Source organism: Teleopsis dalmanni, chromosome 1, assembly GCF_002237135.1.
Source record: "Teleopsis dalmanni isolate 2A chromosome 1, ASM223713v2, whole genome shotgun sequence".
In the NCBI taxonomy this organism is placed as follows: domain Eukaryota; kingdom Metazoa; phylum Arthropoda; class Insecta; order Diptera; family Diopsidae; genus Teleopsis; species Teleopsis dalmanni.
Window position 1 is genome coordinate 58,173,312 of NC_051846.1, and position 26,243 is coordinate 58,199,554.

General features: G+C 30.1%; 1 protein-coding gene across 1 annotated transcript; it reads left to right on the forward strand.

Moving 5' to 3' along the window:
• The first annotated feature begins 714 nt into the window (after positions 1-714).
• Positions 715-25,396, forward strand: LOC119672505 (echinoderm microtubule-associated protein-like CG42247). Its single transcript, XM_038083565.1, has 11 exons — positions 715-809; positions 8,209-8,403; positions 16,003-16,119; positions 16,273-16,661; positions 18,942-19,091; positions 19,161-19,332; positions 19,414-19,509; positions 19,579-19,977; positions 21,072-21,492; positions 24,520-24,916; positions 24,991-25,396. The coding sequence occupies exons 1-11, from the start codon at positions 747-749 to the stop codon at positions 25,142-25,144; spliced, it is 2,553 nt and encodes an 850-aa protein (XP_037939493.1). The 5' UTR covers positions 715-746; the 3' UTR covers positions 25,145-25,396.
• Positions 25,397-26,243: the final 847 nt, after the last annotated feature.

The following is a 26,243-nucleotide window of genomic DNA, read 5'->3' on the forward strand; positions in this document are numbered from 1 at the left end:
AGCCATTGTGTACGCCATTTATTTTCATTTTCAACTCTTTTCCTTTATACTTCATACTTTACAATTGCACTTGATGGTTTTGCTGTGAAATAAACAAACAATTGTACTTTACATTAATGGAAAGTAAAAACAAAAATAACATAAATGTATTAAAGTTAAAATTTATAAAATACAAAAAATATAAAAAATAATAAAAATACAAATGAAAATGCAAATAAAAATAAAATAAGACGCAAACCAAAATACGTTAAAACACATTAAAAATTGTATACAAAAAGTATAAAAACTTAATTGCATTTAAATCGTCGACGCGTGATTTTATATTTTCCTCACACTTTTCGCATTTCTGTGAAATTTTTTTAAATCTGTGATTTTTTATCTGCATGAAACGAACTTAATACGCTTAATTCTTTTTAGTTTACCATATTGTGGCCTGAAAACACACAACTTACATACATAATGAGTTTAAAATAATTCGCTTTAAATACTTTTTTCAACGACTAAGTGACTAAGTAACACACCAAAAACTAAGAGAAATTAACTTATTAAAAGTGTAATTAAATTTAAACGCTTTCAATTAACTTACTTTAAGCGGAAATTTGTTTTTTGTTTGTTGTTTGTTTTTTTTCTGTAAACTTCTACTTTAAAAGTGCAGTTCATAGTTTGTTTGAGTGAAAAGTTTTTAAACGTACTCAATTTATAGTCCCGTGTGTCCAGCATAATAGAGACATTAAAACAAAGTTTAAATGTACGACGACAGCGACGAAAGTTCGCCTTTTGTGATGCTTTCATCGCCCACAAAATCATGGGTCAGTGTAAACAACAAACTATACTTTAACAACTTTACTACAATATATGAAATTATTTTATTTTTCATTTTTGTCGAAGTATCTCCAAAAATTACTATAGAATTTTTAAAGTTTTAAATATTTATTCTCTGTAAGCACATTCCACATTCCCCATTCATGGCAACTCTGATTTAAAAATATTTGCATAAACCATATACGTACAGCACGCCATCCGTATACGTAACAGTGCAGACATGTAATTGTGTGAGTAATTACAGGCGTGTCATATTTGTCGTTTTTAAGTGTGTATTTGACACGATCGTAAATAGGAAAAGCATAAAATTCATTTAATTTTGTAATATTGTAAATTCATTTAATATTGTTAAAATAATAAAAAAATTATTTAAAAGTATGTCGTAGTCATAATGAAAAATCACTCATATGCACTGTATTCCATTGATACTTTAATCAAGCTTATTGTTAAAAAACAATTAATATGTATAGTCGTAACACATATGAGAAGTAAATTTATTATTTACATATATTCATGCAAATGATGGACAAAATCAATTTCATGAAATCAAATTATGACATTATTTAATATTCCAATAGTCTCTTAATTGTTTTTAAAGAATTAATTATTATAGTGAGTAAGTGAATAAAAGGAAATTAAATCAAATTTAGAATATCGAAGCGATTGATATTACTTTAATGATTCTTTTTAATGTTTATTTTTTCTTGCCGAGAGTGACGTATCTTATAACGCAAAAAAAAATATTTAAAAGTTAGAAGGGTTTGAATGGAAATGAAAAGACAACAACTAAAATTTTAATTAATTTATTCAAATTTAACTGACCATACAACACTGTTTTGAGTATTACCAAGTATAGGAAATACTCGAATTTTCTTTTAATTAGTTTGTAGTCCCGTACATAATTTGTTTGGATTGCAAGTGCCAGGCTTAGAACCTGTCAAATTATAATTCTTTTTAATTATATGCGTAATGTATTTAATATAATTAAACTAAAATACATATTAAAAGATGTACGGACCTATGTTGTGCACTTGACAGATTTGTCAAATTCTTTAATAAAATTTTTCATTTTTATAAAGCAGAAAGCTTTTTGGTATTCTGGACACATCTTGACACATTTCAAACCTCAAGTACTTAGTGCTACTCACCACACTATGGTGTAAAGTGTTTTGTATAGAAAACAGTTCGTAATTGTTCGTAACTGTTCGTAACTGTTCGTAAAAAATGCTTGTAAAGAGCACATATTTTAAGTTGCCAAATGGATTTTTCATGCATTCAAATAACAATAAAAAATATGCTTGTAAAGAGCGTATATTTTAGTAAAGAATATTTGTCATGCATGCAAAAAATAAAAAATGCTTAAAAAGAGCATATTTTTATACCATAGTTGTCAACAGCATTTGTAGTATTGACAACTAACAAGGAAAAGAGCTTTTTATTTATGTCACAGAATACCAAACCCTTTACAGCAGTCAATTTTGACAAGTGTCAATGTTTGACAAGTTTATAAACTGCACAGAGTAGGTCCGGTAATATATATATAAAAACCATATATAACATATATAGAAAAAAATCATTTTAACATACAGTTAACAAAGAGCTTTCAGCACTAAAGTAACTACTATAGAAATTCAGCAATAAAAAAACAACAAAACAAAAATTTAATAATTAAACATAATTCTCTTCAATTGTATGCTTTATACATTTAATATAATTAAACTGAAACAGATATCAAAACATGTGATAAAAAAGCACAATTGCAGCATACTTATATATAAAAAAAAATTTATTTTAAACTTTCAGCACTAAAGTAATGTTTTCGAACTATTATAGAAATATAACTTGGTCTAATTTAGTTCAAGAAACGAACTAGTCAGCTACTTCAACTAAGGTGAAACCTGCTTAGCACTACGGTATCTGCGCTGACGGGACATTTCGAAATAGGAAGGCATGCTATGAGACTGAGTCTATCCTATAATGATTTTTGTTGAGGTTGTGGCTCTGAGGATAAGGAGGAGGTCGTGCCTCATCTTATGTGTCAGTGTCCTTCTTTAGCTAGAAGAAGATTAAAAATCTTCGGATCTCCTTTTCTCACCGATCTGACTGAGCTGTCATCCTGTAATGTTAGGGACCTGGCCAAGTTTATAAAACTATCAGGTTGGTTTTCCTTTTACCTAATGGGAGAGATGTTACCTTTTTCGGCGTTGACTGTATGCTGATTTAAGTCTATGTACGTACCAATGCTATATCTGTGGTATCACAATGGGCCATCATTTGTACTCAAATGGGCTTTTTGGAAACAGTGCCGCCATTTTCCTATAATAATATATAAAAATATTTGATTTGATCTAATTTTTTATGGATTCAGGGGGACTTTTAAAAGTTTTTCGCAGTAGGGGTACTTATTAAAGCAACAATCTTTCGCCATGTCCTTTAATACTATCACAAATAGTAATTAGAATAGTAACTTTTTATTGCTATCCGAACTTCTAAATTTTCATACAAAATATCTGTTAAGTAAATTCCATCTATTTGTTTTGTCATAAATTACTCATATATAAACATATTTATTTCATCACAGAAGAAAATATTCAATAATTACCTAAAATTGTGCAGGGTCAAAAGCTCTTTTGATGTATTGAGGTTTGGTTTTTTTAGACATCGTAGATATATTGCCCTTTTGAAACTTGAGAGGTCTCTCTTTTAGCCAATATTCTATTTCTGCTGCATAACTGTTTCTATTATCTCAATTAAGTAGTTGTGATAATGTCGAGAATAAAAGTTTGGCCTACATAAACTACATTTAATTTGAAGCTTTTCTTCCTGAGAGGCAGTTTTTTTCGACCACACCCATAGTTTTTGGTAATATTTCTATCTTCATTATAAGAATGGTTCAAATCTTTCAAGACTCTAACGATCACGGCTTTTGATTTTCCATTCACGCTATTATGATTAAGTCCTATTATCAATTCAGCTCAAAAAAAAATTGAAATAGGAAACAGAAATATCAACACAGGTCTTTAAATAATAGAATTAGCCATCAATCAGTGATGCAAGCCTGCCGCAAGTTAATTAAAAATTAATTGTAGTATTCTACTGGGCAACCCTATGTATGAAATATTATTTAAAATTATATACAGCAGTTAATATAAAAATGCAATTAACATTTTTATCTAAGATGTATTGAAAGATAAAATGGCGAGCTACAAGATTTATAGCAAGCTCTAGAAGCAAGACATATTCTGAAATATAAAAAGAAATAGAAAAAGAAAATAAATTTAATTGTGTTCCTTAATTTAACACTTGTTTTTATAAAAGTGCAGTTTATATGTTTAATTTGAACCTATTTTAGTATTGTTTAATAAGCCATTACTTACACCAATGTAGGTATTCTATTCTAACAGTATATTGTTTAAAATTATTGTTTATTATCTAAATCCAGAAGACACCTTTTATTAAAATAGTTTTATTGCTAGTTCAAAAGACACACCTTTCTATTAAGCTTAATTAAAATGATGAATCCAATTACCTATATATTCAAAATATATCTATAATTTACCATAGTAGAAATTATGTTAAATTTCGGTAACATTTGAGTATTGAAGTTTACCAAAATTACCACAATTATAATCATTTAGAGGTAGACTTAAAGACAATGAAGTAATTTAAAGGTTTACGTTGGTGAAATTATAATATATATACTGTATACATATATCCATGGCACATGATGCGTGTCTTTTTATTATCAACAGATGTTCTGTTGGACTTAATATAATTGCTAAAGAAATTAACTGCCATTTTTCGGATTATTTATTTTGGGGAAAAAATACGTAGTTATGTATATAACATTTGAATACATAATTAAAGAAAGTTGAAATAAAAGTTCATAAATAATAGCACATTGTGCATTGAGTATGGCATTCTAATTGTACTCATTTTTATTCCGAAATAAAGGTTAGTTCATGCATTTAAGTCGAAAAATCGCATACTATTACATATACTTCTTTAATCATAAAAGAAATAAATTCTATATACAATATATACAGAAAATTGTTAACTTCTGTTATCTTTTAATTTTTTGAATAAATCATTAGCAAATAATAATTGAATAACACTGAACTTTACTGATATTGAAGGATCGCAAATTATACATATATTTATTAAATCATGGGTAGCGTTAGGGATGGGGTATACTCTACATATATGTATAGTGAATTATTAAATTTAATTTTGATGCAAAATTGTTACTTCAAAAACTTGTCATAATATTGTAACCGATACAATAGATACAATAGTTCGCTGATGTAACGAAATCGCCACAGAATTGATTTGAACTTAATTTTTTCATTGATGACAGTGTCCTAAGGGCTTATGGTGTTAAGACTGCCACTGGATTTGAATTGAAACATATTATTAATTTGGATTCTTTGTACATATATAGCTGCCAAATTTATTTAACTTTATACTAGCATACTCTGACTTTAGTCGAAATTCTTCGATCATGTTTATTATATAGATAAATAATATGGCGGTATGTTGTTGGTTTACCGTTTCTGTCTTAGTTGTTATTCTGGGAATTGGGACATACAAAAAATTTCCGTCTTAAAATTTTATTATGATCTTATCTATATTATTTATATTATATTAAATTGTATATAAAACAAATAAAAAAAAATAAAATATGATCTTGGATACATTGATGAAGTGGTGGTGTCCCTTAAGGCAGTGATAAGTAGAACTCATTTTCTTGATATTGCTGCGGCAGTTGGAATCGGCAACCTTACCGGAGCTTAAGAAAAATCACAGATTTTATATGGAGTAGCAGGCGTACTATCTGCATGATCATGGGATTTGAGTGGCATCGACTCAATATTTTTCCAATGTATTACTAAGAAAACTTCTATATTGTTTAAAGTAATTTCTTAAAAGTGATTTCGTTAAAATATTTTTAAAATTTATAATTCATGGATTTGCTAGCAATATCACATAGAGTCTAGATTTTGTAATCCTACATAAATTGTGGGATTATGTTGCAAAGCCAGTGCCAAGATAATAAAACTGCTATGATCTTAAAATGTATTTTTTAATTAAGAATTTTATGCCTATAACAAAAAATCGACCCACTGTGTTTTTATCTCCTGCTTTTGCAATTATACATATTTGAGTGTTCTGTAATGACACTGAGCTATAGTGGTGCAAGATTTTCTGCTTTTCGAAAATTAGCGAACACCATACCCACCTCAAATATTTTCTTTAGACTGTTTTCTGTCTCTGAAGCTTGATTTAGTAGTTAAAAAGAGGCTTTCGAGCACAAAAAAAAATTCCCTAGAAATTTTGAAGGTCATACTTAAATTAGCATATGAGAAATGTATGAAGAACAGGATCAAGTGCTTGCATGATTATATTATACTCGATATTGCCTACTTTAAAGGCGCCATTTTTGTTTTAATTAATTATTCCCAGCTCTTTTTACACAGAGTTTAAGTGAATATTATTACACATGATTAATATATGGAATATATTTTATTTGTGACATCTCATTATTTGAGCTTAAGTGGTCAGGGGCTGTCACTACAACTTAACCCAATATATTGTAATATTGTCTAATCAGAATAAATATTTATCTATTTAAATATTTCATTTATATGTTAATAAAAACATTAAATCAGAATTCTTAAAAATCTATGTTAAATTAATATATGTATATGATATGTATCTTCTACAAACTTTTGTACATGCATTCCACTGTTGATTATTGATAAAAAAAATGCTGAATTCTTTTCAAGTTTTTATTTTATTTGCTTTGGTATATCTGCAATTTTTATTGTGTTTCTCACTCTTTCGCTTCCTCTATGCGCAATTTGTGGAGCTGCAATTTTATGGTTCATTTATTCTACAAATGTTATAAAACCACCGGAACGTATGCAGCATGTGATGCATTATCGTGGAGAAGGCTTCTTGAGACAATGCATGATTTGCACTCGAACCTTCTGTGATGCATGCAGCAGCACAATAAGTCTTGTGTGCAACAGTCACAGAAGATACGAGTAGAGGCCTTAATAGAAAGTGCAAGCGTTGCTTATCCAGAATGCTTATTTATCACAGTTGTGAGCATTAGTTTTCTCTATGACAAATATGCAAGCATAAAGAATTTACGATATGCATGAGGAGTACTTTGATTAAATTGAAAGATGAGAAGTTGATTGATAATATAGCGAGTCTGGCATATTCATGATATTCATGATATGCATTGAGGGCATATAATTTTTTAATCCGCAATCATATATGTGCTCGTGTATAAAATAAACCTTTTTTCATTAAAAATAACTTTGATATATCACAACTTTTGTGGTTATGTATAAAGTCAAAGTGTCATATTTCATATATTTTTGTTAAATTGAACACTTCTCGTATAAAAATCAAAGCGACAAACTTCATTATAAAAGAGCATAAATTAAAATGAAAAACTTTAGGAAAAAACATGAGATTTCTATTTAAATTGTAATAAATGACTAAAAAGCAAATAGCATTTTCATGTTCTGCTATTCGATGTAGCAGTCCTTTTTTGTCAATTATTTATGACAACTGAGATATACACTCATACAAAAAGGATTAAGTCATTTCACACAATTCAAAATACTGCAAAGCTTATGCCACAAAACATAGCGTTTTACCAACCCAAAAAAAAAAAAAAGGATTTGTAAAAGGAAAAAAATAATAGAGAAAAATGTGTCAAAAAATATTTAAAACGTATCGAAAAATCCTTGATTCCAAGCTCAACACACGACGAGTGCTCCATACGGAGAAGTACACAACCCGCACAATTCCCATCGCACGGTTCCGACCAATTCTGCGTAAGGCAAAGTTCGAAACAATTTACATTTTTGTGGCATAACATTCGATTTAATTTCATTTTCGGACACACAAATACAAACACAGAATTTTCCAAAAAAAGAGGAAAATTTAAGAAAAATTCGCAAAAAAAATAAACAAACAAATAAATGCGAAAATTTTACCGAAAATACATTTGTGAATGCGTGCAGCAAAACAATTTAATTAATTCCAGATTTGCGCGAAATTTTTCATTTGTTTTCCGCTCACATACCCACCATGACGTTATGTGAAGGCGTATAGAGCGTATATAGCGTATATAGCCAGTCACACAGATATCCACAAGGGCATAAGGCCACAAACATAAGCCGTGCTTACTCACTAACCCTCACTTATGGGAAGAAATGGGTGTATTACCGCCCGTTAAAACCCACATTTATATGCTATTTATTTTTATCCTTTTTTTTATCAAATTTTATTTTCTTTTTTTTTCTGTATTTTGTAAATTTTTTTCTCGAAGTTGATTTTTGAATTTTTTTTCTCTTCTTAAAACAGCCTGCCAGTTACGGCAAGAAAAACGGCATGTGGTATGCATCGCCTGGCAATCAGGGTTGGGGCTCAAAACCCGTCAGTCGTAAGCCTTCAATAATGGAAGCGGATTTGGGCACATTATCGACCACATCAGGTTCGATAAAACGTAGTGCCGGACGTGTGATACGCATTATTAATAATTTGGACCATTCCGTGCAGGTAAGTTATGAAATTATTTAAAAACGGATTGAATTGATTTTTTTAAATTGTTTAAAGGATAATTTCAAGCATAAAAATATTCGAAAAATATTCACGTCAAATTTTTATTCATAGAATTTTATTGTTTCAATTTTCCTTTCGGCCACAGCAAAAGTTTTTATTCCAAAAACAAAAAAATTTAACAACAGAAAATATTTTCCTTTAATACAGAAATTTTTATTTTTTCGTACTAAAATTATTGAAATAAGAAAATATTTAAATTCATTTCTGAAGGAATTATTTTCGTATTTATTGTGTAATTTATTTTAATAAAATTTATATTAAAAATGTAATTAAATAATTTAGTATCGTAACAGCAAGATATCTATGCGAATACTTACATGATTTTTTAATCTATAATAAAAATTTCATAAACTATAACAAATAAAATAATAAAATCCTGAATAAATAATGGCTCCACATTATTGAATTATTCTACAGCTGGTTTATGATTTCGTTCCAATATAACACATCAAATGAACTTTTTAATTAACTTTCACAGCAAATTAACAAAATTCCAAATTCGAATACACAAGTCAACTACGGCTTTGGGTCAGTTGGTTAATGAACACTGACTCTGAGCTTCAAATTGGTCAGGGCACAAATTTAACACTTGATACTTACAGTCTCAAAAAATTATTTACGAATATAAGAAATAATTCCAAGAGTACTAATGCAGGGTATTTGACAAGTCTCAAAACAGTTGTGTAGTCAACCAAAAATTTAATTAATTAATAAAATAATAAGATTTTATTGTTGTAATTTGCTACTGTTCGACATACGTCTCTATTAAAAACAATAGTTTATATTAAGAATTTGGTTTCTTTCGTCAAAACTAACGTTAAAAATAAATTTAATAAACTACTACAAGAAATCTTTCTTCGAAGTGATAAGGGGTTGATAATAAGGATATTTTTAATTTGTGAAGATTAATTTTTAATCAAGTGAATTATTGTGTTGACCTATTTCTATATCGCAAATTACTGTCTTCACTGGTCTTACTGTCTTTTTGGAGAAGACGTCCAAAATATATGAAAAATTGTTGATTTTAATGTAAAAAAAACTCTCAAGAAAAATTTCCAAATGTACAAGACCCCCTTTGCCGTGTTTTAAAACTTCAAATAATGATTAAATACTATTTGTTATGTTATATATGAATAGACTATCTCATCAAAAAGAAAAGCGCTTCTGGTTATAGCGTCGGAGTCGCTTTTATTAATATATATTTGTACGAAGTATAATTATTTGTAGAACTTTTCTCTCAAACATGGTTAGAATGTCAGAGAAGTTCTTGCTAAGCGCCCGAATCCCAAATCTATACGTAACTAGATGAAGATCTGTACGAATCTAACTTGTACAACTTTTGTCGTATACAGCAGTAAGTTGGATATTATGATACGTTTTATGGACTTAAATAGCCTTGATAGACTTTAGTACTTGACTTAATATTGAAATACAAAATTTCAAGGAGTATCACTATATGATATAAAATTGATGGTCCTTTTATTTATATTCTTTAATAACCCTCAGGTTCAATTATATTGTTAACTGTTTATATTATATACTCTTATTATTTTAACAAGAGAAAATTATATGGGAGGGCTGGCAAATCTCTAATGTAACCTTCTATATATACTTTACTTTTTTAGTAACAGTAACACTTTATAACGTTTTTACTTCTATCATGCTTAGTATAAATTAGAACATGGGTGTTTAGGTAATCCACATAACCAATAATATTGCTAACTACTTGCATTATATACTATTATTATTTTAAATAGAAAAATATATGTGGGAGTGATGACAAATCTCTACTGTAACCTTATAGACACATACCTTACTTTTTTAGTTACAAAAAATTTCTATTATATTATCGTTTAAACTTTAATATAACTTTATTGCTTCTATCATGCTTAGCATAAATTAGAACATAGGTCTTTAGGTAATTCACATAACCAATAATATTGCTAACTACTTGCATTATATACTATTATTATTTTAAATAGAAAAATATATGTGGGAGTGATGACAAATCTCTACATACCTTACTTTTTTAGTAGCAGAAAATTTCTATTATATTATCGTTTAAACTTTAATATAACTTTATTGCTATCATGCTTTGTATAAATTAGAAGATTGTTCTTCAGGTTAAAAAACATGAAGTTTGAAAATTACTTTACTAATTACACGTATTACTGCCACACTAAAAACTGACAAAGTTCAAGGAAGTAAATTTTCTTTGACATTCAGTGGGAAATTAAAACATCTTCTTTTAAGAATATTCTGCAAAGAAATATCGAAACTCCTTTCTTTAAAGTGCAAATAACCTTTGCTCATTTCAAAGGATATCACGCCAGTAAGCAGAAACAACAATAACACGTACGTTAAATCAATTGACTGCAATTTGAAAAGTGCAAAACGAAAAGAACATCCGAAAAGTAAGGATAACGAAAAATTGAACTAAGTCACGGACAAATTTGTTATTTTTCCAAAACAATAACAAAGGCAATAATATATATATTCATATATATGAATATGACGTATTTGTATGAAATGCACGAAGGTGTGAACGGATGCTCTAAAAACACTTACAAGAAAATTTCTAACACTTCTCGAATTATTTATTGTTTTTTTTTATAATAAAAATATGGAAACTAAAATATTTGCTAGTTTGGCATGCAAAGAATCTACTATACTTTGCTTTACGAAGAGTAGTCATAACTCATAACTGATAATTTAAATAAATAGCTGCATATAAAGCTATACTAAGAGATATATATATAGCTGCAACTAAGTTGACTGTAAAGATATGTACTCGTGGCTGTAAACTGAATAATATTTCTGAATACATTCGTTATATGTACCATAAGTGCTGCTAAAATACGACGAATACTCAAAAGCAAATTCATGACTCCTCACAAAGGTGATAACATTTTTATTAGAAAATATTGTGTGCTTTTAGGCGAAACTCATAAGTGCGCTCATACATCAGTGTGCACATCAGTGTGTAAATAGTCTTTGTGTGTGTTTGAAACTCTTTCTAACACCTGTTGATGTGTACACTGTACAGTTTTCATATATCAAAAAAAGTTCAATATTTAAACTTCAATGCTTTTATTGATTGAAATATACTTGCCTAACAATTTTATTGCCAAACTATATAATATTTTTCAATTTAATTGAGTTTGATTGCAACTGTGTGGAACTAATGCCATATGTGTACACAGTTTCACACTTACAATTTTGCCTTCAGGTTGTAATTTTTTCCACTTAACTAATTTGACTAATTTTTTTCTCTTCAATTTTCCTATAATATTGCCAATATGCAGACGAACTGTATTTAAATTACAAAAAAAACGAATATGCATATGCAAATTACAACAACTACAACAACGACGACAAAAATGCATGGCATAAGTTTGTTATGCACTGACCAAGGCCAAGGACATTTGATGCAGTGCATGCAATACAGGACATATTGTGCAATGATTTCTGTTGGTACTTTGCTTGTGTGTTGGTGAAATAATGCACACCAACACACAATATTGAAAGAAAAAAATCGTGCATTCATTTTGTTACTTTGCTTCATTTAACTTTATTCTTTTATCGACTTTCAATACAGTTGATATCTTTTGTTTTATTGCCATTTTGGTAAAACTTTTTTGGCAGCCATTGCAATAAAATACTACAAAATGGAGAAGAAGCTTGAGTATTTCACAAAACGTGACGTAATTTTGACAACAAAGTATTTTTGCTGTCCCTTAGTTACTACAATATATTCACCCTTCACCCCATGGCTTTCACATACTCCACATCTCAACTAATTCATTCTTATAGAATATTGCATGAATCGTATTGAGCCGCTCCTTATCTACTACTTGCAACTGTTTTCAGCTTTTAGATTTCTACTGATTTTGTTGTTGTTGTTGTTGTTGTTGTTTGTTTTTGTATGAGAAATATTTTATTTATTGCAATTCCTTGTTCATGGTAAAAATATTTGAAATATTTGCATGTATCGGTTGAGTTAAACATTCTTTTAGTTTTGCTGAAATTGTTATATCCTTTCGGTTTTGACGTCATCACATACCAAGTTTACTGATTGATAGTCTTTAAATTCAAATAGTTTCATATTTACACTTGGTAGGTGTTGAGATTTTAATTCGGACGTGGGTGTAATTGACTTTTATGTTATAAAGTGAGGACAGTGTGAGTTTTATTTCAATCACGTGACTTTGCAGATTCATTTCAATTTTCCAATTTGGATAATGGAAATTGAATGAAAAATTTTATTTAATTTATTGAAAAATAAAAATTTTTTAAAAGGCAATTTAAAGAAAAATTAAAAAGTTATTATGCTCTACATATACGATGGCAGTTTCATAAATTTGTAATAAATAACTACATTATTTCATTATTACATTATTTACATTATTACATTATTTATATTGAGTTAGTCAATAATTTTTGCCTATAAGAAGTAAAATTTGGCTGACCATACAACGTTGTTTCGAGTATTGTCAAGTACTCATCATCAGTGGTCTTAGGAAATAATCGAATTTTTAATTAGTTTATAGTCCATATATAATTTGTTTGGATTGGAAGTAGCAGGCTTAGAATATATTTTAAATATAAATAACAAATTATAGTTTTTTTAATTTTTATTTAAATGACCAAATAGCTTATAAGTTATTATATAATATTTTTGGTCAAAAAAAAGAATATATTAATTTCATTTATGATTTTAAAAATAATTCTAAAATAAATATTAAATAATGCCATCAGAAATATTTCAGTTCACTGAAATAAAATTAAAAATATATTTACGGACTATAAACTAATTAAATAAAATTCGATTATTTCCTAAGACCACTGATGAAAAGTACTTGGCAATACTCGAAACAGTGTTGTATGGTCAGCCAAATTTCAATAAAAATTAAAATTACGGCACCACTATCATCGCTCAGGCACCATATTTGCCAGATCTGGATCCGTGCGATTTTTTCCTGTTCCCGAAACTCAAATTGCCTCTTCGTGGTAAGCGTTTTGCATCGATTGAATCGGTAAAAGAGAATTCGCTGAAGGAACTAAAAGCCATACCTTCACGGGCCTACGAAAAGTGTATGGAAGATTGGGTTAAGTGTTGACATATGTGTATCGCTTCAGAAGGAGCATATTTTGAAGGAGATAAAATAAATTTGGAATAAAATTTAAATTTGTGTGTAGCTTTTCAGCAACACTAGTACTTTATTCCTAAATTAAAAATATGAAATAAAAAATAAATAAAATTGTATGATAAATCTAAAACAAAAATAAAAAATCAAAATTTTTGATGTATATTTAAAAAAAAATTACGTGCTATTATATTTTATTGTAGATTTCTATCATTTATAGAGCTTCAGATGTGACCATTTAAAAATTAATCTAAAATATAAATCATGTAAACCTTATATTATATTTCCTTATATTTTTATTTAACAAAGGGTCTCCTAAAAAAAATTTTTAACAAATAGCAGGTGATAATTTTAAAAACCGTTCTGCTGGTAAAAGAATGACCCATATGCAGTTTCTAGTTAAACATTTTTTCCAGTTGTCCTGGCGTAAGCCATAAAATTAGTTAAGCACAACAGCTAACATAGTTTTAAACAGGTTTTAAAATATTGTTATATACTCTGAAAATTTAAGGGTCAATTTTACAACAAACACTTAAATTTATTAATCGCTAATTGTCGCTCCGATGTAAATATCGTAATCTTCTTAAACAACCAAACCAGCTACATCCTTAACAATTCGATAATGCTTTTTATCAATAAGCTAGGTAGGCGTGTCATTCTCCATATGGGTACCTGGCAATCAAACAAAAATATCTGAGTCTAGCTAAATAAACTTGCGCTGACAAACACATAACCCTCTTATAATGGAAGTTCGGACAATAAAACTAACCAGGTTTACTGATATTAGTTGGTTAGTTTAGCTAATGACTCGATCCATTAGTCCATTATTTATCAAAACAGCATGGTAAAATCCAGTTCGTGGATAGAAGAGAGAAGAAAAGAGAGCGTAGTTCTATTAAAAGGAGTGATTATGGCTTCTATTTATTTATTTATTTTATGCATACGGTGTAATTATAATTAAGTACTTCGAAAATGTTATAACAATAACAGTGCAATAACGATACGATGTTTCTAGACCGCATAAGTGCTGAAACAAAGGAAATGGGATGATATTTTATTTCTTATAGTGCAATAACAATGCAATGCTCAATTGTCAGAAATTAAAAGAACACAATTTTTCATGTTTTATACCTAACCTCCTTTAATCTGATCTATATCTAATCTATCTAAACTACCTTGGTGATCTCCATTATATCCAATCATGATATTGGCACAGTTCTACATATGCAACTACCTTCGGGACCTCCATTGAATTCATTTTTAACAAATTTCCAATAATAACTTTAAGGTACTATAAACTGACTATTAAGTGACTATAAGTGATTTAATGATTTAGTCGCCTACAACTCATTAATGAGTCTTAAAGGATTTAAAATGCTACTACAGTTGAGCAACAAGTTATAAGTGAAGGTGCATTTTTTATAAATGTTGGCTCTAAGCCTGGAAAAAAAACGTTAAACACAAAAAGTCTGGCGCAACGCATATATTATATCTGAACTATGAACTTTTTGTTCTATTATTCACTATTAATTAAAAAGTTTACATTTCATTCAGAATTTCATTATGTACAGAATAAAATAAAACTTTTTTCGCACTTTTTTGCCAATGTTTTGGCAAGTGAGCCCCATACACACATTATGCTGAAGGTCACACTAATTGCACCAGTTTCAGTTAATGTATAAGCCAAACTAATGTTGGTCCTGTGTTTGCTGGTCCTCTTTTATATATCTCATAGGCATAACAAAAAGTGCTTGGTGAAAAAAAAATATCAGAGAGGAAAAAATAAAAATGCAAGTAGGTCACAGACTACCTAATTATAAACCATAAAAAAGTCATATTAGTTGCGGCGTGAAGCGAAATTTTGATAAGTCGTCTCAAGTGCCAAACTCGAAATTTGTTGCAGTGTATAAAGGCCAACCGCAAACAAGTTGGTCCGAGAGCACCCAGTACCACCCAATCTGGGTGGCAGGACGTTTCGATGGTGTAACGAACGAACGAATTTGCGTGTTTTTTTTTAATATTTTTGGCTTTGGCACAGGTCAAGTAACGAAAAAAAATCAGTAAGACGATATCCTAGAATGGCAAGAAGCATAATAATTCATATTTTCGTATTCACAGTAGTTTTTTCTCATATCCGTATTCGGAATTATTTTATATTCAAAGGATATGGGAACAAAAATTGCGTCTTTAACAAATTGTTACGACAGGATATGAGTGGCGTTCTAATTGCACGTTTGTACCTTTCATTATTTAGCACGTGATAGTTTCATTATTATTACATGTATATAATTTACATATGTGCTCATGTGTACTATATAGTAAAGTTTTGGGCTATATAATTACAATTATTTATTTATTGTTTATTGTATATTATATATGGTTATTACAGTGTCGCGTTCTGCTTAATTTACGCACTTCCCAACCATTTGAAGATGTCCTAGAAGATTTGGGTCAAGTGTTGAAAATTAATGGCGCAAGAAAAATGTACACCGGCACGGGTCAAGAGGTTAGTACAGCATTTCTAGTGTTAATTTAGCAAGTTAATCTTTATTGTAGTGAATACAACAATCTTTACAATTTATAGCTTAATACACAATTTTCTATTATTATAATAAAAAAGTTTTAATATTATTCTCTTAATAATTTTATACTCAATCAGGTGCGCAGCTTTTCGCAACTACGTAATGAGTTCGCCGATGTAGACACTTTTTACTTAGCTACTGGTAATGCATTAATCGCTGGTTCTCCAATAAGACGTTCACGTTCAAGGCCTTCTGTAGTAGCTGCTGCACCCATATTACCGAATGAGGATCTGCCTAAAGTTCCACTACGTGGCGCAAGACCACGTAGTAAAAGTCGTCCACGCATACTTTATGCACCAGAAAGTGAAATCTTACGTTCGAATGGTGAATATACAATGTTAGATATTATGAAAGAGGAACCAACTAAAGTAACTATACGTGGTTTACGTCGCACATTTTACCCGCCTGTACATCATGCACCGGCGGATAATTCACCGCCAGATAAAAAAATGCAGCTACAATGGGTGTAAGTAATAATAAATCAATTACAAATGCGATTTATACGAGTACATTTAAAAAAATAAACATAAAACATAAAAGTCACAATATTAAAATCTTTATTTCGATCCAATTTATTGATCGCAATACCTCTTTTTAATAATGTTTACTTCTTTACTTGTTGAGCCATAACAATCCATTACTAGGTTTCGGTCGTATATCAATTCCGGTTAGTGCTCCCCCAGCTTGATCATTCCACCGGAGAGTGATCAGAGGTCTTACATAAACTGATACCGGTGTGGACCAATGGGGCCATACGTGACTGACTAAGTACAGATTAATCTAATCTAAGATAATACAATCGCCTTATTATGTTCAAGAAAATCAATTCTTGAGAACTTTCTCACTAGACATTGCAAACTGATTGACGTTTCTATTGAAACGTTTCTATTGACATTGCATGAGCATAATGCATAGATATATAAACCATTATAAAAATCAGGAGCTTATAATAAAAAAACGTACCCAAAAGAAGTTTTTTCTGTAAGTTGGCAGCACTGTCTGTCATGTACCATACTCATTATACTCATTATAATATACTCGTATATATTCATTATACTAGCATATGCAGTCAAACTTCTATAAGTCGAAGTCCAATTTTGCAAAGAAAAGGTTCGATTGATGGAGACTTCGAGTTAGAGAATTTTTTTTATATTTTTTTTATTTTTGAAAGAAACAAGAATTACATTTTGAGATATTTATTTATTTGCAACCAAGTAAAGCAAAGAAGTTATAGTAAAGTGAAATATTCAGAAATTAGGGTTTGGGATTATAATTTCTTTTTCTTATTTTCAGTAAAAAAAGATTCCAATTTATTCCAAGCCTTATAGTGATCATTAGTTGTAGTATCATTCGTTTGCAAATATAAATTCAGAATTTTGAAAAAGTCTTCTACTTCATTCTTGGAAGGCTGATGAATAATTACATCCACTGAACGAACCCTCATTACTTTCCGTTGCGCTTAGAATTGGATCCAGTAATTTAGAGCTATAGTGCTCAATAATATCGTCATCTGCAGGAAAGCTTGATGTACAAATTTCACAAATTCAATATAATCATTAAGAGTAGCATTGGAAGTTATTTTAATTAAGAAAGAAAAAATTGAACATTTGGTTTGGAAAAAGGAAGTTTATTGTATTAATATAGTATATAATGTGTACTCATTATGCTTATATCAGCTGTTTTTCTAATAATACTTTAGATTGTTCTAAGAATGCCCACAGCCATGTTTATGTGTTTTGATCTCAAAAAATCAATGAATGTGGTCGACCATGTAGCGTTCTCACTGGACAAGGACTTCTGTCTATTCCTGTCTGTCTGTTTCTGAAATGATCATTTCAGGTATTTAGATTATTTAGAGTTGATTATAGTCTTAAAAAAATTTTTTGAAGTATTTGAAATGAATTCTGAATTGTTGATAATGCTTTTGTATTTTATTTCATAATTCCGGATACATAAATAAATTAAAATATTAATTAAATTTAAATTATAAGACTTTGTTTAAGGAAAAGGATTAAGTATAGTAATCATGATAGTAACTAATTGAGTTATATGCACTTTGAAATTCGAAAATGTATCCACAATTACATTTTGTGACGAAAAGAAGCATTAGTCAAACTGAATGTGTTATAACAGATCAGTAGCAAATATTCTTGTATCCACTCTTTTTTTATGTATATTGTAGTAAATTAAATTAGAAGATATTATGGAACTTTGATTATGCTAACGTGTTTCGAAACGGTTGCTCTTTTTTCGATTTTTATAAGTCAGTTTTTTTATGGAGTATTCCTGCTTCTTGGCGACGCCCAAGAAAATAATAATAAATTATTGGCTTAAATTGAATAGCAATTGTAGTAAAAATTTAAGATAAATATAGTTCGCTGATAATATCTAGATTTTCTAGATATCAACTTAACAGAAGCATAGGAGAGATACAGTAATAAAAATAATAAATCTAAGATATTCTTTGGACCACAACACATAAGACAAATAAATTAGAAAATAAGTCATAATCAAAGTATCAAAGTCCGAAGACTACTTTCTCTTTGCTGAAGACAACCTCTACCACTACTGGCAGATGTATTTATAGTCTCTTTAAATTTAACTAAAAAGCTTACTGCCACATTGTCAGTGGACTAAGTTATATAATTGAATGCATTTACTTCAGTTATTAACTCAAAAACAAATCACCAACTTAATAATTTATTATAACATTAGATCCACTACTTAATTATATAATCTGTTATAGTCACGGTTACCGAGGTATTGATGCGAGACGTAATCTTTGGGTCTTACCATCTGGGGAATTGCTTTATTATGTAGCCGCTGTAGCTGTGTTGCTCGATCGTGATGAAGATGCGCAGCGTCATTATATTGGACATACAGAAGATATCATGTGGTAAGTAAACATATTCCATAAAATTACTTATTAATAAAAACAAAAACTTTAAATAACTTATATTCTTAGCATGGATGTGCATCCATCAAGAGAACTTGTTGCATCCGGACAGAAAGCAGGTCGAGATCGTAAATCACAAGCGCACGTACGCATATGGAGTACTGAATCTTTACAAACCTTATATGTGTTCGGAATGGGTGAATTGGACAGTGGAGTTACTGCCGTAGCATTTTCACAATTGGTAAGTAATTCCCAATATAACTATATTATTTTAATTAAAAAAAAATTAATTTGTTTGATTATTCAAATAATAATTCCATAGAACGGTGGTAGTTACATTTTAGCTGTGGATAGTGGACGTGAAAGCATACTATCTGTTTGGCAATGGCAATGGGGACATCTATTAGGAAAAGTAGCTGTAAGTTATTATAAAATATCCTACATCTATTATACACAAACCATTTTTATTTATATATTTTTTCTGAAGACATTGCAAGAAGGTTTGTCGGGAGCAGCTTTTCATCCATTAGATGATAATCTTATTATAACACATGGACGTGGTCATTTGGCTTTTTGGCATAGACGTAAAGATGGTTTCTTTGAGCGTACCGATATAGTGAAACAGCCCTCACGTTCTCATGTCACAAGCGTTCAATTTGAACCGGATGGCGATGTAATCACTGCTGATTCGGATGGTTTTATAACAATCTATTCAGTCGACTCTGATGGTGCTTATTTTGTGCGTACCGAATTTGAAGCACATAACAAAGGTATTGGTTGTCTCATCATGCTGGGAGAGGGTACTTTATTATCAGGTGGTGAAAAAGATCGAAAAATCGCTGCATGGGACTCACTGCAAAATTATAAAAAAATTGCCGATACAAAGGTAAGCTGGAATTCTAAATTATTATTATTAAATTAAACTACTAAATCACTAATAATAGCAAATAATTTTATTGTACATGTACTATATATTATTTAATTTCACGCAAGGGTAATTTATTTTTAAAGGGTTGCATTCAACATTTTTTGTCTTAAATGGCTTGTTTTATATATAATAAGATCATTAATATGAAAGCTCTTTGTATAGTAGATTATGCTCATTATACCATGTTTCTACTGCTTACTTAGTAAGCTACTTAAATAACTTTAAGATTTTGAGGTTTCCATAGACGTAAGTTACTTATTGCATGTGAAAAAGCTTTAATGTGTCAGTAAGTTTACATAAAATCAAGAAGCTTTTTCTATGGTTACACTTACTAAGTAAACAATGGAAGCATACTATTATGCTACGTTTCCAGTGGCTTACTTGAGATTCAAATAATTCAATTAATCTCAAGGAAGTTAATTGTTCTAACAAAGCCAGTGGAAACGTATTATTAAATTCAACATTTTGGGTCTAATTTCCTTCGTTTTATTTTTAAGTACGTTAAAAAGCACGGAAGCTCTTTGTGAGATTAATGAAATTTACTTAGCATCCTTAAGTAAGTTAACTGATCTAACAGTGACAGTGGAAACATGCTATTAGCCACCTTAATAAGCAAAGCTTTCTAAATGAGACAAATAGAAACATTATATTAGTCCCTATGATTTCTTTTTATACGAAGCTATTTTAAGCGGACATTTCGGTTAGCCGCACAGAAATGGTAGTTTCGTCTGGATACACTTTAGAGAGTTTTCATTATATTGAATACTTTCAAGAAATATCTCCTATATGTTTGTTATTATAAATTCTGTAATTTAATCATTAATAACTACATGAGAGATGCCCTGAATGATTGACTCAACAATTATAAAATATTTAAACATTTATTGTTATTATAAATTTAATTATGAAATTTATTGCATTGATGTTAAGATATTGAAATTGAAATATTTTATTTACCTCATTACATTAGCAATAAATAACACTTAAATTGCGAGTAAAATAATTCTTTACAATAAATAAACAGAAAATTAATCGGAAAACATTTTTTTTAGCTGCCGGAGTCTGCTGGTGGCGTACGCACTATTTATCCCCAACGTCCGGGCCGGAATGACGGCAATATATACGTTGGCACCACACGTAACAATATCCTTGAGGGCTCTTTACAACGGCGATTCACACAAGTTGTTTTCGGACACGGGCGTCAATTGTGGGGTTTGGCCGCACATCCTGAAGACGAGCTTTACGCTACCGCTGGCCATGACAAACACATCGCCTTGTGGCGTAAAAATAAACTTATTTGGAGCATACAAACGGGCTATGAATGCGTTTCGTTAGCATTTCATCCATTTGGTACCGCTCTGGCTGCTGGCAGCACTGAGGGTCATTTACTTGTAATAAATTGTGAAAATGGTTCGGTGATGTTGACATTGCGAGTGTGCGGTTCACCGTTAAATTGTGTTGCCTACAATCAAGGTAAGTCTTAACACTTTGATGTATTTGACAGCGAATCATTTGTTGCAAACAAGTGACCTGGAAATTTTATTTTTATTGAAAAATCTATTAAATACAGTAAATATATTTTTTTTTTTGACTTAAATCAGAGAATATAAAATTTAATATTAAAACAATTTTTAACTATTTTAAATAGAATATACTATTTTATATTATATTATATTCTAATGGTCTTTCAATTGGTATAAATTAAGATAATGAATTAAAATCTAGATTGTATTCATTCTATATTTACTCTCGATCTGTCAAATTTTTTTGTCCACTCGAACATCGAATCAATTCAGACTTTATTTGTCAAATCATCTAAAACAGCTGTTAGTTTCAGGGTGATCGGAGCTACTTTGGAAAAATATCTAGAGTGTTATAAATTAATTTCGAGTGTTATCTATTTCAGCTGAGATTGATAGCCGAGAGATTTTGCTCAATTGAAAATGAAAATTGCTCTAAAAGTGAATCTCGATTAAAAAGTTACCCCAGATTTACTAATCGAAAACCGCATAAGTGTTTACAAATAAGTCATATATTTTTATAAATGACATAACACTTCGTTCAATAATGTGTGTGACTGACACATAGATGGTTGCACTAATACTAAATAAATACTTTTTTTTCGAAGTGCCAACCTTTTTAGGCTTACTGTCAAAATCATATGTTAATCCGACCATTTGTTTACAAGTTACAGTGCTTTAAGTGACGCTACTTTTGAGTTTTCAAAAAAAAATCAATTCAAAGCAATTCCGTGTGCTGATTTATCATTGTTTTTTAATGAAAAAAAATACTGTTCAATACCAGGAATAGCTTGAAAAATATTATTCGGACTCTGCTCCATCAAAAAGAAGCATTTGTTATTGGTATGCCGAATTCAAACGTGGTCGTACAGACACCGATGACATTCCATCTACTGGACGGTCAAATGACGCTGTTATTCCGGAAAACGTTGAAAAAACACTGAAAATCATTATGTCCGACCGTAAAGTGAAAGTGAGGGAGATTGCTGACATTCTACAGATATCAGCAGGCAGTGTACACACCATAATACACGAACATTTGAGTATGAAAAAGGTGTTTTCCAAATGGGTGCCGCGTTTGCTCACACCGGAGTAAAAACAACAACGAATCGATGATTCAAAGAGCTGTTTGGACATGTTTACGCGCAATAAGTCGGAGTTTTTGCGTCGGTACATCACGATGGATGAAACATGGATCCACCATTTCACTCCAGAGTCAAATCAGCAGTCTGCTGAGTAGCATGCAGCCGGTGAAAGCCGCCCAAAGCGACCAAAGATGCAGCAGTTGGCTGACAAGGTTATGGCGTCTGTATTTTGGAATGCGCATGGAATAATATTCATCGACTATCTCCAGAAGGGGAAGACCATCAACAGCGACTATTATATAGCGTTATTGGAGCGTTTGAAAGACGAAATCGAAAAGAAACGATCTCATATGGCGAAGAAACAGTTTTGTTCCACCAAGACAATGCACCGTGTCAAAAGTCGATGAAAACGATAGCAAAATTGAACGAATAGAGCTACGAATTGCTTCCGCACTCACCGTATTCCCCAGATCTGGCCCGCAGCGACTACTGGCGCTTCGCAGACCTCAAAAAGATGCTCCGTGGTAAGAGATTTGGCTCTAATGATGAAATAATCGCCGAAACTAACGCCTATTTTGAAGGCAAAGTAAAATCGTTTTACAAAGGCGGTAGATTGCAAAACCGTTGGAATGGTTGTATCTCCCTAAAAGGGGACTATGTTGATGAATAAAAACGAATTTTGGCAAAAAAATGTGTTTTAATTAGTTAGTCACACACATTATTGAACGAAGTGTTATATGATATATTTTTCATTAGTATGCAAAAGTGTACATATGTGCTTTATAACACAAAACACAAATTTCTAACGAGTAAACATTTTTGCCTTAGACATCCGTCGTTTCCTCTCAAAAACGAATCAAAATCAAATTATAGAAAAAAAGCTGTTTAAACAAATATTTGAAAAAACTCTCTTTTTGACATGAAAAGAGGGAAATCTGAAAAATGATGTCATCCAATAGTTTAATTATGGTTCTAGACAATTCTAGACATAGAAAAAACAAATGTTTTGGTGTCTTTTTTACGAACCCCGGTAGACATGTAATATAGAAGATACCACAGGCCATCCTATAATCCAGTGTCCTATTAGAAAAGTGATGATAATCTTAATATTTCTGTTTTTCTTCTGTGTACCAAGTCAGAGGTTCGACATTTTGAGTAAAATGGCCAAGTAGCTCTTGTCCTGGCTCCTGAAGAGTCCACTTCCTATTTGCCTGTCGCAGAAAATGATAATAAATCAATCTACGGCCTTTACGATTGATAGGGGCAGAGATTAAAACAGGAGTTTCCGTTGAAGACGAGCCCAGTCGGGTTGGTTTATCTGCCTGCTCATTTCCTACTATATTGGAATGCTTAATCCTGGTTTGTTTAAATTATTCTTATAGCTTTAGAAAGCGATTTAGCGACTAGTTTTATAGTATTTTTGGTACAAAGTTACCAAATATTTCTCGCACCTGAATGTTTTTGCAATATATTCCAAAATCGAGCAACTCAAGTACCCATAGTCTCAGCAAGTTTCTTTGATATTTATACGGCAAGGTTTCTTCATACGATGTTCTGTAGTAATTTATGTTTTTATCAAAGGTTAAAGACAGGTATTAGTCTTTAAGATTCTGCAATTTAGTAACTTCTTTTTGTATTTTTTTTATATTATTTTAAAATACTATTATTGTAATGTATAATATATATCAACGAGATTTATGTATAACTGTTTTTATATATGAACTATTGATATCTTCTTTTAATAAATAAACTATTATTTTTGTTTGATTTAAACAAATGAAATTATTAGTTTAATACACGTATAAATTATTTTTTAATATTATTTATAAAAATATAAATCTAAAGCTGGCAAAACCCAAATAGTTACATATATTTTTATTAATTTTTGTTTATAGTTGGTGACATGATCGCAATGGGCTCACAAAATGGTAGCATTTATCTTTTCCGTGTCTCTCGAGATGGTTTCTCATACAAAAAAGTGAATAAAATTCGTGGCTCACAACCGTTAACGCATTTGGATTGGAGTATGGATGGCAATTATGTACAAACAGTAACAATTGATTTCGATTTACTTTTCTGGGATGCAAAGTCACTCTCACCAGAGCGCAGTCCCATTGCCATGAAAGACGTTAAATGGTTAACAAGCAACTGTACAGTCGGCTTTTTGGTTGCTGGTATGTGGAGCAATCGCTATTACAGCAACACTACTTCGATTATAGCCACTTGCAGTCGTTCATCTACACAGGATATGCTAGTTTCAGGCGATGCAGATGGTTATTTACGTTTGTTTAGGTAATATTTACATATTTTTTTTTATTAACTTTTCAATACTCATATATTATGTGGAAAATACCTGTTTATTTTAGATATCCATGCATTAGTCCACGTGCAGAGTTTCATGAATCAAAGGTGTACTCTGGTATGCTTGCATGCGCACGTTTCCTTTACGGGGATCAAACAGTTGTTACAGTGGGTGGCACAGACGCTTCCCTCATGGTCTGGGATCTTGTTGAGGAATAGCTGAAATGGCCACCGTGGCGACCCGCTGCACAACATGAGGCGCGCTATAATGACTATTGGCATAGACGTTTCTCGAAAGCGTCGTCAACCGGCTTAGATAGTGACTCCAACGAATATCAATAGCTGAAATTGAATGTGCTCTAGTTCTTAATAGCAATGACCTTAGTATAAGCGCAGCTTTTTATATAATCAGATCTAAAATAAATCGAAGAGGCATTATTTTTTGTCTATTTTGTTATAGAAATTATCAAAAGAAATTTAAAAATTGAAATTAATAATCGTAAAAAAAAAACCTTTAAAATATTTGCAAATAAATTTTTCTTTTTAAAAATTTTATAAATAAAATTGTCCCAAAAATATAATATTTTTAATTGAAGGTTGTTAAATTAATTGGAATTGGGTTTCAGTAAAAATGTACTAAAATAAATTAAAAAATACATATCGAAATTACACTATAACAAAACATTTTTTATATATAATATTTAAGAAGCCTTCAATTAAAAAAAAAATCAGAATAATTATTTCATTTGAATTAAAGAATTAAATTACTTCCGAAACAAACTTCCAGAGGAAATTAATTACAAAAAAGCTTCCATTTGAATTAAATAATTAATTTGCATAAATTTTACAAACTTCCATTTTAAATTGCCTGTTTACTGCATTCGATATTCATCGAATGCTAAATGCAACATATATATTTAATTTATACATTAATTTTTCTATTTTATAAAATATATTTTTAAAAATTACTCCGCATCCTTTTATAATAGACTTACAGCCACTGGTGGATTCAACAGTTAAAATCAAATATTTATACCTAACATGACATTTTTACTAATCTATTTTTATTTCTTTATACTATATATAGTTTTATATTATATATTCATACAAACTGTATACATATCAATATATTAATGACTTCATATAAAAGCATTTGTGTTCAATTTTAATTCAATTTAATTTATGAAAGTACATTAATAATTTTAATTATGGAGGAATAATAAAAATTATAAACAAGAAATTAAAGCACCTTTGAACAAGTTTAAGCAAATATTGTACTTTATTATAGACAAAATGTTGAAAATTAATAAAATCAAAT